Below are 15,580 nucleotides of genomic sequence, written 5' to 3' on the forward strand. Positions count from 1 at the left end.
ATAATGCCTTTTAATGCTAGTTCTCAAGTGTTTCTCCTTGCTGCTTTTAAATTATTAGGGAAAAAGAGGATACATTAATGGTAACTTGATAGATCTTGTTGATGTAGTGTTCAGTGTTCTGAAACCTTCAGCAAATAAATCTTTCCTTTCTAAAGTGTATCTTAGCTGACAATCACAAAATTGCTGGAATTTAATAAGGTGTTTTTGCAAAGAGTGCCTCTATTTACTTTGCACCTTGCAAGCAAACAGAGCACAAAATAATTTTGTTCCACTCCTGCTACAGCTCTGTGTTCCAAACCGGTCCTCTTCTAGGTTGGAGAGGCACAGAATCTGGCAGCTGTTGTTAATTATTCAATTATTCCCACATTTATTATTTTCTTACTCATTTTTCAATATATGATTAATTATAAACAGTTCCAAAGGCAGGTGCCCTTTCTCTAGGCTGGTAATTCAGTCTTTTGAATTAGTATTAATTAATGAAAGAGGAGGAGGATATTACATGGCTATTGACAATTCTAAATTAGGTTCAGCTGTTCTGTTAGGTTCGGCTGTTCTGTGACTTTCAGCTTTAGCATTTAGAATATAAAGAATTTAGAAAAAATATTCATTTGAATTTCATCTTCAATGTAAAATGAAAAAGTACTGCTTGTTCTCTAAACTGGTACATTCTTCCATAAGCACAGAAAAACAACACATATAGAAATTCTGAATAACTTAAGAGCCCACTCTGTAATGACTAACAGCATCTTGCAAGAGGCAAGAATGCAGAGTTTTGCCTTGTTCTCCCAGAGGAAAAAAAATGGTAGATCTGTAGGAATTAACATGTGAACTACTGGATCTTTTAAGTGCCATAAAATAGCTGTTATTAATTGGAAATTTGTTGCAATTTTTTTGTAACACAGGGTAATAAGAATGTTGTCCAGAGGTGTTTGAGGCCAGGCTGGGTAGGGCTCTGAGCAATCTGGTCTAGTGGAAGGTGTCCATGTGCATTGGCAGGGGGGTTGACAGTCCCTTCCAGCCCAAACCATTCTGTATTACCATTGGGCTAGTGTAGCGCTTTCTTATATTACACTGAGCTGCTTGTCTGCCTTCTGGCTTCTCTGTTTCCACTGGAAAAAGCAAAGGAAGTTTCCAGATAGTACATACCTTTTCAATACTTTTGAAACCCACTGCAGCCTCTAAGGGTAAGGCTCACATCCAGTAACAACTGAAGGAGGTTGAAAGAAGCTGCACTCCAACCTCAGCTTCACAGCTGCAATTGTTTGAACAGCAGATGGATATGAAGGAAAACCAATAACTATGCCATTGAGTTAGAAATATATAATTATCCATGCAGCAAAAATTAGGTGCAATTTGACAACTTGTAAGGAGATAACATACCTGCTTCTGGCACCTACGTTCAAGCAAGTGTTGCGTGCAAATAGGATGCCTGGACACCAAACACCAAATCACATCACTGTTTATATGCATTAGGATGGTTCATTTATTTTCATATTATTACTCAAAAGCTTTAATTACCTTTTACTCTAGGGAAAAAAATCATTCACATCCTGCAGTTCCTCTTATAAATCATAGCCTGATGTGGAAAAGATGAGAGTCACCTTCCCCTTGAGGGGAAGTGTTAAGCACTGAGAAAACTTGTGTTTTCCTCCCCTCTAACTAAGTTTGAACTTCAAATTTTGAAGCAGAACAGGAACATAGAAACACTCCTTATAGCCTTCCTTTAAAAAATACATGAGTATGGAAGAAAAGTGGATACGTATCTGCCCACTGGCAGCCCCATGAAGCAGTTTCTGTAAAAATGCAGCTTCCCAACACTAATTTCAGCATTTTCATCTGACAAAAGTTTTCATTTAAATCTGTGCAAGAAGTGATTATTTTTACTGCACATCGTGATTTGAGTGCTAAGTTAGTTGGGGTGTTTCCTCTGGGCTGATCTGCTGTTGATGGAGCTGGGAATCTTTGCAATCCTACTGAAAAATACGCGTGTGTGTGTCTGTGTGTGTGTGTGTGTGTGTGTGTGTGTGTGTGTCTGTGTGTGTGTATACACGGTGAGTGGCGGGGTGATTAAAAGAGGGCTCTAGGGAGTGTGGCAAACAGGGGCGTGGCACGTCTCTGAGGGTGTGGTGTGGCGTGGCAGTTCGTGCAGGCAGGGTTGCAGGTTTCCTTCTGCTAGTGGGGTTTTTAGTTTGCTGTTTGTTGTGTTTCTGTTGGTTGGTTGGTTTTGCGTTTTTTTGTTAGTAATGGTATTTATACGATCAAAAACTGCAGTTAGTAAAAGTGTATGTAGCCAAATAGAACCCTCCAAAAAGGATGCATCTGTTTAGACCCCTTCTTGTGCAGAGTGCTTGAGCTTATCAGTGGTACCAGGGGCTGTGGCAGAAGAAGCCTGCCTGCAGTGTGAGCAGGTGAATGATCTCCTTTTGCTGGTGGCTGAGCTTAAGGAGGAAGTTAAAAGACTAAGGAGTATCGAGGAAAGTGAAAGGGAGATAGGTAGAGTTCCACCCTTCCGTCCTTGAGGAAGGCCCACCAGGAGTCAGACAACTCCCATGCCTCCCACTGTCAGGCAATAGGAAGACATTGGTGGATGAAGGGGAACGGAAATGGGTCCCTATTAGAAGAGGTAATAAAAATTTCTCTTGAACCCATCACCTACTCAGGTGCCACTTCAGAATAGGTAGATGGATTGGATTCCTTTTTCTGAATGGGGGGCAATTGCTATTTATTGGCTTAGGCTGTCATTCTGGCCTAGACATGGTTTGTGTGGACACGGTTCTAGCTGATACTCAAGAACAAACTCTACCTCTTCCATCCTCTCTGGGTCTTGGACACCAAAATGTGAGCCATGCCCTGGCCCCTGCAAAGCCTCACAGAGTGTTGTACTCCACACACTTTGATGGGTCTGTTGAGAAGTGCTTCTGGCAAATGGTCATGAGCCTCTTCAGCCCCTGTATGTATTTCTTGAAGTTTCATCACAGAGCACATGGGCCATGTGCTTGGAGAAGGTCTTTTCCCACCCCATCCATGCATGGATGCCAACCATGGTGACGCCAATAGGCCAAGGAGCATTTCCAATGGCCATTTGGAGACTGGCACTGTTTGCTTTAACATATCCTCTTTGCAACATGAATTTAATATTAAATATCTGGTAATGATTCTTTGATGTCTGCAGGAAGTATCTTTTTGCAGGGTTTCCTGAAGAGTGGCCTCAGGTAGGATTCCAAATTAAATTCATTGCTTCTGATGTTATCATGCCATAAATATAGAATATTAACAAAACAATTCTTCCCCTGGTCTTAAAAAGGTCATAATGATGGGTAGAAAGTTCCCCATATGCAGAAAGATGTATAGGATAAAGTACAACACCCTCATGAGTACATCAAGCATCATGATGATCAGGGAGTTTTGTATCTCAATACACAAATGCTTTAGAACAAAACTGTAATTCCAATTTCTCTCTCAGGCCACATATCAGGAGCCAAAAGATGTTCTGGTTTGAAAGTAAACCAGCAGGACAAATCAACCCTACTCAATTACCTTCAGAGAGATTTCAGGTTGAAGTTACAATTACAATTTAATAGAAATTACAATAAATGCAATCATACACAGAAAACTGGCTTAAACCCGCAAAATCAGAGTACAATCTGGCACCCTGCAGGTCAGGGTAGTGGTCGTAGTCCTATCAAATGGTGGTTGCAGTCCTATTGAAGTGATGGTTGTGGTCAAAAGGGCTGGTCCTGTGGAAGCTCTGGTCCTCCTCTGGATCCATCCAGTGGTAGCTGTGGTAATGTCCAAAGTCCCCGGTTATATCTGCTCAGGTTCAGAGGGAATGCTCAGTACCTCCCTCTGGGCGGAGTTTCACAAGGGAATGGTGTTATGCTGTGAGTCCTGGGGTATTTGGAATTCCTTGATGGTCCAGGTCGTGGCAGCTGCCTATTCTGCTGGTGCCATTGAGTCCAAGATGGCCCATTAGCAGAGATAACCCCTCAGGATGGGTGGGACCCTGCTGGTGCTTGCAGGAGGGGACTTATCACAGCTGAGCCACCGGTGTGGAGGAGAAGAAACTACCCTGTCTCTTGGGATTTGAATTTTCTTCCTTATCTCATTTAACACCCAGCTTGTAGCCTGAGGTGTTGGGTCTGGCGTGGGCAGCTGCTGGAATGACCTACCATTACAGTTTGTCAGAAACAGCACTACAGCCTGGGAGAAAGGGTTTGTGTGAGTACTGGCGATTCAGTCCAAGTGGAAGTGTAGATCACGCTGTGAGCTCTGGCTGTGCCAGCTCTGGAACCCTCGGGATAAACTGACTTCTGCCACAGAACACTCCCTGGCTTCCCTTGCAGCTCCAGCAAGGCACAGGGAAACCACTCCACAGTTCATGCCACAGCTGCTCTATTTCCATTGGAGTTCCTGTAATGTTGCCAGCGCATCTGATTTATTCACACCCTCATGTCAGCTGATATTTCTCTTAACCTGTTCATGAATCTTATGCACACATGTTGGTGTGCATTTTAGAAAACCAATTAAGTTTTATGAAAAAGTGGTCTGTATGGGCTAAAACCTAAACTTCACTTAAAATCCTCTCATTTTACTGCCAAGTTTGTAGCTTCATTTGGTTGGCATTTTGTTTTGAGGCTGGATTAGTTGGTGTTAGTGACATCTGTCTTGGCTTTACAGAGACGTCAGTGAACGATGTACAAAGGTAATTACCAATTCATGTTTCCAGTATTAATTATTGGCAGAAATTCAGTTCATCTGCAGTTTGATATCAGATGCCAGAAGCATCACAGAGCATCACGCACCTGTTGGTGAGTTACACTTCTTCAGAATGCTCTTTAAAAAGTCGGAAAGCCCAGTCCTAGGGCATCCAGGAGGCCATGTCCTCTCGCAGGGCATTGACCTCCAGAGGGAGCACATCTCTGCCTGGATCCTCGCTGTACTGGTTTGCTTTATCTATCAGGACTTTTTGCAAGAAAATGGTACGTTTGCTAGTTTGGCAGAGGGCAGGTGTCCCCTGGCTGCAGAGAGCAGGTGTCCCCAGCTGGCAGAGACCTCCCCTGGCGCTTTGCCTCCCGTGCCGTCAGGTGGCACTCCAGGCTCACGCTGCGCTTCCCTCCCTCTGCCGCTGTCTCCAGAGGGCACCGCCAAGGAACAAAAGAATCAGGCTCTGGTTTTACTCTATTTCGAAGAGGAAATGCAGGTAGAAAAAAACCCTCTTATGAAAAATAGGTAACCATTTGTGAAGCCGATTCCCTGCCAGATAGAAGCGAAGTTAAACAAATGCCAAGCAAAGGCATCACTGTGGAGTGTGCCTGCAATCCAAGACTATGAAAAAGGAGGAAACAGGTCTGTTTTTCTGTGTGATAAAAAAAACTGCACAATGATAAATGAACAGCATATGAAACTTATGAAAAGTGCAGCCTGGCTGATTTGCAGCTCAGCAGGTTTTGAGAATGTTCCTGTCTCTAAGATCTTATAAGTCTGTCAGCATCAATCTGCATTGTCTGGTTCTGTAGGAAGTGAGTAGTGACAAAACACAGTCCTGATAGTGCTGCTGTGGAAACCCTGTTTTTTTCCTGCATCTTCATGTCTCAGATAAAAAAAAAAAAAAAAAAAAATCATGATAATAAAAATTATCAGAGCTTAAACCTTTTTATTTACTCTCTGTTATCTGCACAATAAGAGACAGAGAAAATCTGTGGTAGAGATCAATATAAACTTAGAATTTCCATTAAATCAGCGTGGCTTCTACCTAACTGCAACTCTTTCTTGAGATACCCATGGACTATAGTTAACACAAGGATTTGGGAATGTAGAAAACTTGTAGCTAGATCACACACCAGGTGAAGGCCAGTAAGATGAACTCTGTAATACTGATTTTTCATCTTTTACAAATCAAATAGATAAATGACAGCAGGTTGCTAGAAATATTTTGTTCTATTTTTGTAGATGGCAGGATTTTTGTGCAATAATAACAAGTTTGGCAACAGAAAGTGCCCTGTAAATGTTGCCGTTAACCACAGGAGACAGCAGTGCCTGACAGCAGGAGCTGTGTCAAGCTAAATTAGAAAGGGCTTGAACCAAGCCCACAGGGCCCATAATATCCCAGGAATCAGTATTTGTCGATCTCAGCATGGACTCTCTTTATCTGAAATAATTTTGTCACTTTAAAGAGCAAAGCATTTCAACAAAGCATCTCCTCTGTGGTTCCTCTCCTGTTCCTCCCTCCCTATGACAGCAGAGATGTTTCCACGACAACAAGCCATGCTGTTGCCTCAGGTGACAAACTATAACTTCAATAAAAAATCACTGAAAACAGCTTCAAACAATTAATTAGGTAATGGAAATGTTATTTTAATAGGGCTTAGATGCTTTGGAAGTAGTCTACAGACCAAGTTCTGATCAAGAATTTGTCTAGAATCAAAGCCAAAGATGTCATGTGAAGGTCAGGATGGATATCACTTTCTGAATACTCAAAGAACCATCTTTTTAAAAAAATCCTTCAAGATCAAGACATATTCAATCGAGAAGATGCAATGCAAAACAATTCAGGGTGGTTTTTTTTTTGTTTGTTTTTTTTGGTTTTGTTTTTAAATTTTGTCCAAAGCACATACTGGCAGGAATTTACCAACTTGCTCACTGAAGGCAGTCCATGTATGACACACTCCCCATATGTGTGCCCTTGCACCAATGTGACAGACAGATGATGAGCCCAGCAATTGGTTTTGCAATAAATGGATTTTTCAGTTTTCTCTTTACAGAAGATGCTTTCCTACAGTTATAAAAGGATGATTAATAAATCTCTCCTAATACTGCTTCTAGTAACAGTTCAATTGATCTTCAATTGTTGTTTAAAAAGTGAATCTCCATGGAGTGCTTCAGTCCTATAGCCTGATGTTTCTCTAGCCCAGGGCAGCTCTTCTGTCTAAGCTTAGAAGTACACAGTCTTTAAGTGCAGATGGATACATTGAATATATGCCTGTGCTTTATGTCACAGTCCTCATTAGCATGGACACTCTTTGGGGCTGGTAGTTGCCCTGGTAGAATTTCTTTTTTTTTTTTTTTGCTTTATTTATAATATTAAGTTTCTCCAGAATACTGCATCTATGAAGCAAGAGTGAGAAAGACAAGGGGTGCCACCTTTCCCGTCTGTCCTAGGGTGACTTTATGATGCTCATATCCCCATTTGTCTATTTAGCCCAGAAATAAATTTTACACCTATAAGATTAGTCATAAGAGTGAAAGGAGATGGGGGGGAAGAAGAAGTTTGTGGACTGTGCAAAGACCTTCCTTTGCAGTGCAGGCAAGAAAGGTTTTGAGCCAGAAAATGGTGAATTGTCTAACTTTTGCAGATGCCCTGTTGTTTTTGTTATAACTTCGTCATGTCAAGGATGAAATCCAGGTTTGCTGCAGGCATGGTAAGGAAACCTTGAAACAGCTGTGGTATGGGGTGTCCACATAAAGCAGAGAGGCCTGACTCCAGTTGCACAAACCCTTGGAAGAAAAGAACTGGGGGAAATGTGTATCTGAGGGCTGATAATTAGGGTACTAAACAGGAAGGGGAAAGCTGTACAAATCAGGGTATACATCCTGCATCACAACAACTCTTGTAAAGTGATCACAACCCTATGCCTATTTCATTCTGAGTTTTCACTGTGGGACTCTTTTATTTCCTCTTGAAAAGTTTTGAAGATCTTGCTTTGGTCCTATGGGCATAAGAGCAATATACAAAACCTCAGGGTTTCTCTGCAAAAAGATGCCTTTTCTCCATTCCTCTTCTTGCAGGAGAGCAAAGGATGTGGGTGTGGGCCATGAGAGCACCCTCTGATTTGTGCAGAGAAGGGAGAAGGTTCACCCAGATGCCTTTGGCAGGTGGATGTGCATAGGGCAGTTTTGTCCCTCACAGGGAATCGCTGCACGGGCTTTGTGTCTCATGCACAACAGCTGCCTTTTTGTGGTGAATTTTATAATTGAAGGTTTAAACAGTTAAACTGCTTTCTTAAAGCATTTGTGGTTGCTAAGATACAACCTCTTCAATTCTGTAGATCTTCCACTTGAAATATAGTGCACTGGCAAATGGGGCTTTCCCCTCTGACAGCCCAGGAGAGGGGGAGCTGACAGGGCACTTCCCTTGTGCCATGAGAAACTGCTCCTGCAGGGGGCTGGGCTTGGTCCAGTGGTGGGAATAACTGGTGGGTTTTACTGACTTCTGGCCACTATATGTGGCTGAAGGAGGAGGCAGAAGGGGGAATGTGGGGAGTCATAGGATGTGGTAGAAGGAAAGGCACAGAGAGAACCAGCAGCACAACAGGCTAAGAGAGTGTGTAGGATAAGACTGGGGACTGACTCTGCAGAGGAAGCAAGGGAAATCTTTCTTTCCCCTTCTTTAGATAGCCTCAGGCTTCAATTGTCCTTCACAAGCAAGAATCATATTCTCTGCTCCTTGATAATGAAGAGTGGATCTCAGGAGATTCTGGTTTTGGGACAGGTTTGACAAGACCTTGGGGATAAATTGTGCAGCAAGAGATTTCTTGTAGTTCTAGAAAGTGATTACGAGATACAGATTTAAAAGTAGCACTAGACTCCTCAAAATTCATTAGCAATATTATAATAGCAGCTCAAAATAGCCAAATTATTTTAAAAGGAAGCCTTAGAAAATATGTGGAGGAAGGTGGTATAAAATAGTGCAGCTTATCTTTCATATCATGCTAAAGTAAGTCTTTACCTGCGAGGGTTGCAGAGAATATTTTTAACATGTTGACAGAGCTCCATTGATGCAGCAATGTCTCTCTGGGTTTGCAGATCAATAGCTGTGAGAAACAGAGAGTGCAGCTGCTCATCTTGGAAAAGTGTTAGCAGAGATGTCAGAGGATGATAATTGAACCAGCAATGTTTTCCTCCCCACCTCTTCCACAAGGCAGTCCAAGATGTGCATAAATTTTCTGCGAGCCTCACCTTCTGTATTGCAAACAGATCACAATGATAGGCTCTTTCCTATCTTTGGGAAACCTCTGCTTCTTTCTGCACTTTCCCACTAAAGTGAGGAGGAATGTGGTCCAGAGCACCATGGTGTTCAAGCCTCACCAAAGGGAAATGAAACTAAGAACCTGGCAGAGCTGGGGTGTTAGCAGAAGTTATCGACAGTGGGGTATCCCTCTGGTGTGTTGCTAGGGCAGCATTTATAATACAGATATAGAATGGAGGAATATCACCCTGTTTTCTCACAATCTGATACCCAAATCCCAATTTCAGGTGTTTTTTTTTTTTTTTTTTTTTTTAAATATATAATGTACAGTGATTCCCCCCCCCCCCCAAATTGTTTCTCCTGTTTGACAAATGATGATGAAGCCAAAGAAGGTGGTGATGGAGTTTCTGGAGTTCTCTGAGCTAAGTATCCTTCTCCTTGAAAGACATAGTGCCATATTCACATACCTATTGCCAGCTGAAGAGTTTGGTCCTGTATTTAAGGCTGATCTGCTTGGATCAGGCTATTGCATGGGACATGCATGTTAGTAGTATGATTACTACTAGTTTTAAAACAAGGATGCTGGCCAGGAAACTGTCCTGCATACCGTGATTGAGTCACTGCTGTAGGGTTTATTTATTTGAGCAGCCGTGTTATAAAAACAATGTATAGCATTGTTATGATACTTGAAATAACGGAATTATTGGTTTAAGGACCTTGTCCTACTCATTGACTACCTCAACTGGCAAATGGAAAGACAAGTAATTAGCTGTACCCTGCCTGGCTGATCCATACTCATGGCAGCTTTCAGAGTTAAGAGAACTGAGGAGTTCACTCAGTCAAGTGCTCCACATAAACTGCTTTGTATCATGGGCCAGGATCTACAACTACCTGAAGAGTTGTGTTCACTTTGACATGAGTAGAAGTTTGATCCTCATCCAACTCAAGAGAGAAGGAAAATAAAATTTCACTGCTAAGAAATGCTTTTTCATGGTGCACTCTGAGAGCAAACCTTTTCAGAGCTGGCCTGTACAGAATTTCCAGAAACCATTTAATGGTTTCACAAAGCCTAAGAAACATACCCCATCCCTATAAAATTAGGCCCATTCCAGTAATCCTGGTTCTGCCACAAGAGCAAGGCAAGTTACTTTATGCTCTAATTTTAGACTCAATACAATTTGCTGACAAGACTGCAAATGGAAAATAATTCCTATTGGGAGGGGGAGCAAATTGATAATAATGTTACTGAAAATTGGGTATAAAGGCAAACAATCCTTCCACTTGCCCTCTCATCAGGGGCAACGAAAGGCTCCAACAGGCTTAAAGCAGGACAACTTCATGGCTGCAAACAGCAGAAGCAGGTGGCTCAAGTCAATATCTCCCTCAAGCCCCAATCTCCCATAAATTGCTGTATGTAGCTGCTAAGTATGCGTGTGAAAATTTCAAAAGCATGTTAGTGAGCCATCTGGCTCCTGCTTCTACTGGGTATTTGGGGATGAAAAGGGAAACTGGAAAGGTAAATAGTGTATGCTTGATGTGTTGATTTTCAGCTGAGATTTCTCTCTTCAGTGCCTAGTCATATTTGTCCATCTAAATGAGTGGGATTGACTGTGTCTTCCCAAAAAGGGGTGAAAAAAATTAGCATGTAAGCTCTGGGAGAGCTGTGCAAAGCCAGGCTCTGCCTCATGTAACAGCTGAGGCAAATTTATTCTGGTCTGCATCCAGGAAAAGGCCTCAGCCTCTCAATGTCTAACTCGTGTGTAGGGATGGTGGAAGGTTTCTCACCCTGGGCACAAGCCTTGGCACAATTCTAAAGAGTTGCCCCACATCTGGAGCAAGAGTCAGGATCACCACGGAGAGTCAGGCATCAGCTCAGTCTGGAAAGAGAATGGTTTCCTACCTTAAGTGTGTGTGCCAAGCCAGCATTTTTTTGTTTTTTATTATTATATTTTATTTCCCCTGTGGGAGAGATCTAGTGGCAGGAGAAAGCAGGATGTTGCTCTGCTGGCAGCACTCTGGTTTGTTACCTGGGCCAGGATCTGTCTCACTTGGGAGGCTGGCCTGGCCACATCCCTGATGCCCCTGATGCGCTTCCATGGTTGGAAGGTCTCAAACCTGGCCAGTGATGACGCTGTTGGAAAATATACCAAGTTTAATTTTTTTTTTTTTTTTTAATAACTTTAGCCAGTTTTCACAGAATCACAGAACGAACTAGGTTGGAAAAGACCTTTGATATCCTTGAGTCCAACCTGTGTTCACCTTTGCCCCAGGGGAAGGGAATTAGTTCCTTTCCAGAGCATTGTTCCACCAGGTGAAGGCCTGATGAGGTTAACATCTCAACAGACTGTGAGTAGCCCAAAAGGTACCCAAAAAGATAATGACCATCAGCAGAACATCAACAGACATCTACCTCAGATGCTGCCCCCTGGCATGGCTGGAGACACCTGGACCAGAAAAGACTGATAAGGAAATCATGGAGTGAAGACCTAATTAACATCAGAGGTGAAAAAATCCAGATCCAGCTGGAAACCAAATACCAAGATCTACATAACTTGGAGCCAATGAACATCAAACCAATGAATCTCTATGGGTCTTGACTGTATAAAGTCTGTGAAAAATCTGGTAAAATTCATGTGTCATGGAATGATTTTCTCTGCACACCTGGGCTATGTGTGAATGAAATTATTTGTGTCCCATGTCCTGGCCAGAACAACATCCTGGCCAGGAATAAAGTAATGCCTTGATTCTCTAACACTAAAAATGTTGTTGGAGGGCTTTCGTTTCTCCCGCAGTCTTGGTGACAACACCAATGCCATTTTTTTCACCTGTGACTTCATGTGTCAATTCACACTGCACACCTCTGATTCCATCTGCAGGCAACGGAGACTCAAGATTTCTTAAGTCCAGGTTGGGCTAGGAGCAAAAGAAAAAGCTGGTCCTGGGACTGAACCTAAAGCATGTTTCCAGCTCTGCTACAGCTGCCCACACTCTTCATCATACAACACCCTAATCCCACTCAGGGCATGTATTCCCCCCTCCACCTGCCACAACACTTGAAGTTCCCACAATAGCTTGCCCTCCGTGTCCTGATCCCCGTGACTCTTCCTCCTCTGTAAAAGGAGCTAAAACAACTCTTTCTTGCCTAGCTTAAAAATAAGCTGTGCCTTGAAGTCATCTATTTATGCCTTTTTTGGTTGTAGTTTTATTGAAAAAGCTGGTATTAACATATTTATATTTTTATTCAACAACAGTTAGCTAAGTTGTGCAACACAAAAAATGCAGCCATGAACAACAGCTTTCAAAACAATCAGATTTACCAACTTTACTATCACTTACTCTACACCACTGAAAGCTCAACCTAAAAAGAGAAAGAAAATTGGAAACGTTCACAATGACGATGTTAACTTTCCATACATTCAAGAAACCAGGAAACCGATCTGTAACAGTGATGTCAAAGACAAGAACGGAATACTGGTCTTTGAAAGGTTTCTATTTGTTTCCTCTAGAATTACTTAATGGTATTTTGGTTGGGTATTTAATTAGTTTTATAAAGCTCCAAAGATATATTTGTTTATTTAATTTTAACATGGTCTTTTTGGTACCCAAAGCTGTAACAAAGTAAGGTACTTCAAATTAAAAAAAAAATGGTTGCATTAAGTTCTGCTTTATAATAAGTTATCTATAGAATCTTACTTGAGAATGTTAAAAGCTAAATATATGTTTTACAGTATCTCTAGCTGTAAATGCCAATATGAGCTGATAGCATTTTTTTTTTCTTTTTGAGCTGCAAAGATTAATGGAGGGGTACAAAAATCAAAGAAATCGTATGACACCCTTGAAGCAGTAGTTTGGCATTAACAAGTTCTCTATACAATTTACCACACTCTTAAACCTTTTTACAAGGGAAAAGGAAAAGGCAATTTTGTTAAATTTCGTTAGAATAAATATGTACATATACTGTCCATGCCTGCTACAGCACACAGTATTTTATAAAACAAACATTCTTTGTTCCCTTTAAAATTACCCTACACATTTCATACCATATGTGTTTAATGTGGCTGGAAACTGGTGCACATGTGTTTGTGCTTCTACACACAAAATATATAGCATTGATCTAGAAAATTTCAAACAGACAGATTTCAGGTGTGGTGTTGAGATGTCATATAAAAGCTCTAGACTTTGTTTTTTTTGTTTCTTGTAAGCAGATTTTCACCCACCCTTCCCCCAAACCAAAATACAAAAGCATGCAGATCCCTTCATCAGTACATTCTCCACTTACCAAGAAATCAGTGCATAATGGCTTAAACACTTTTTTTTCTGAGGAGTTTTAATATGGGCTGATTAACAGGTCATGTGAGTTGTGCTCTTTTATTAATGGTTAGAGTAGGAATCCTTTGGGATATTGAATTTTCTGCCAGAGCTATTAAGGGTGCAGCAGAACTTTCTTTTCCTGGATTAAGAGGACTTCCTGCCCACTGCACCGTTCCTGTACCATTCCTGCATGCCTTACTTTGTGTGTACTTTCCTTTTCCATTTATGTCACTCATCATTACAGAACAGAGATAGATCTAACAGCATTTCTGTGGAGGAAGGTTTTGTTAGGTTTGGATTTTTCAAATTTCTGTGTTTCTCTTCAGGACTTCCCAGAAGTGGCCTCATTTAAAAGTGTTAAAATTCACTGAGTGGTGCTGCCTCTCGCAGTACCATTCTTTTCACAGCTACAGATACCAGGCATTGCCTGGATTCTCCAAAGGCCAGGATTAACATAACCATTCTGCAAACAAGGGACTTTATCAAGCCTCTAGCAGGGATGTAACTTTGTTCCCACTCAAGTTGGTTGCTGCTATCAAGGAGAGCACTTCTAGCCAAGGTTTCTAGAGCTCCAACCCCCAGTGGTAGCACGGGTTTGTGTGTGAATAGCCAGGTAGCCAGGCTGTGTCTGACCAGCCAGTCCCTCCAGAGTTGCAATGCCAAGTTTTGTAATAGTCTTCACACAATGAAGATACTACTTATTGTTTTAAATAGAGCAAAGAGAACCATGGAGAATAAACTTCTTAAAATAAGCTGGCTGAATAACTATACCAGTGTGTCACTTAGTCACTTGGGAAGGTGAAGCACAAAGTAATGTGATAAATAAATAAACAAACAAATAAACAAATGAACAAATAAATAAGAGGGTATTGTAAAAAAGGGAATGGGATAGGTGAGATGGGGCAGCTTTTCACCAGCAGGGATTCTGCTTCCAGCTCTAATTCTCATGAGCTCCCTCCAGTGTGCCACGTGTTCTACAGGGATGTGGCTATTCATTCCTTCAAACAGGCTGGGCCTAACTGAAAGACAGGAAAACAGCACTGGAAAAAAAAAAACAACGAAGAGATTGAGGCAAAAAGCTCTAACAATGTGGTAAACGCTGTGCACTGCAAAAGCAGGAAGGGCACCAGAACACCACAGTCCTGCAAACCACTGAGACCCTGGAAAGGATGGACAGGGGCTGAGGAACCTCAACCCTCCTCAGGAACACTCCTAAACTGCATAAATATCCCTGTTTGTTTAAAGGAACCAATACAGACCACGGTACTGGATTTGCACTCGTGCCTTTTACTCATACAGTTGCAGTGATGGAAAATAATTGGCTTGCCACCAATAATGATACAGGCTGAGGGATGAAAGGATGCAACCTACAAATCCCACCACAGAAGCCACAATTTTTGTGAAGATCACATCCTTCTACAACTCTCAATAGGCTGGTTTGTAAATATAGAGGGATATTGATAAATCTAGTGCATTTCTGAGTTCACTTTATCCTGAAATATGTACAGATTGTTTGTCGCTGCTATAGCAATGATGTTCTCGGTTGGGTGCCATGCTGTGTGCAAGATCTTCTTAGTAAAGTCCAAACTGTCAACACTGATGTCATCTTTCCTCCGCTTGCCTCCAACGCAGACTCTCCGGGGCTTAAGGATGGCTCGTGGTTTGCTGCTCTCCCGGGAAGCCTCCAAGGTAACATCCCGCTTGGTGTTGCGGTCAAACATTCGAAAAAAGTTGTTATACGCACCTGTCATTATCACACTGCAGAGAGACAGAGAGAGAGCGACAACAAAGGCAGTTAAACGGCAGCGTGTGCAAAGCCCACCAGCATGACTGGATCAGGACAGCCGAGTTTGACCTTAGGGTGAGCTGTCTTCTTGTTTCAGATGGGAAAGAGTAAGGAAAAAAAAGGGGTTTTCCCAGTACTTGCCAGAACGAAGAGTTTTCTTCTACCAATGCCTTCCCCTCCCATATTATTCAATGAAAATTACAGTTACCTCAAACAATGTCTGCTCCCTGACATCATGAGAATCCCATCAGAAGATAATAAAAGCAACATGTTTCAGTAAGTTATTTTTAATTACCCTCCAGCTTTTTATGAGTGCTTAAGGATCATACATTTCAGGCTTTTCCCCTTTCTCTGGAACTTTAATGACAGCTGAGTTTTACCACGATTACAGAAATAGTCTTAAAAATGCCCACATATTTCAAATCTTTTGATACAACAGTAAGGTTTAGTACATAATTATATATTTTAAAGAGTATTTTGAAGAAGGGTGTTTTGAAAGGTTCTGAAAAATTACACTG

General features: G+C 41.7%; 1 protein-coding gene across 5 annotated transcripts in view; it reads right to left on the reverse strand.

Annotated features, from left to right (window-relative positions):
* Positions 1 to 12,185: 12,185 nt before the first annotated feature.
* Positions 12,186 to 15,580, reverse strand: part of PPP2R2C (protein phosphatase 2 regulatory subunit Bgamma) — a 193,539-nt gene continuing 190,144 nt past the window's right edge. For all 5 annotated transcript variants that reach the window (XM_053940769.1, XM_053940774.1, XM_053940770.1 and 2 more), the window contains one exon: positions 12,186 to 15,034. In XM_053940769.1, the coding sequence (XP_053796744.1) occupies positions 14,743 to 15,034 (292 nt within the window). In that variant the 3' untranslated portion in view covers positions 12,186 to 14,742. The remainder of the gene's footprint in view (positions 15,035 to 15,580) is intronic.

Source organism: Vidua chalybeata, chromosome 4 (assembly GCF_026979565.1).
Source record: "Vidua chalybeata isolate OUT-0048 chromosome 4, bVidCha1 merged haplotype, whole genome shotgun sequence".
NCBI classification, from domain to species: domain Eukaryota; kingdom Metazoa; phylum Chordata; class Aves; order Passeriformes; family Viduidae; genus Vidua; species Vidua chalybeata.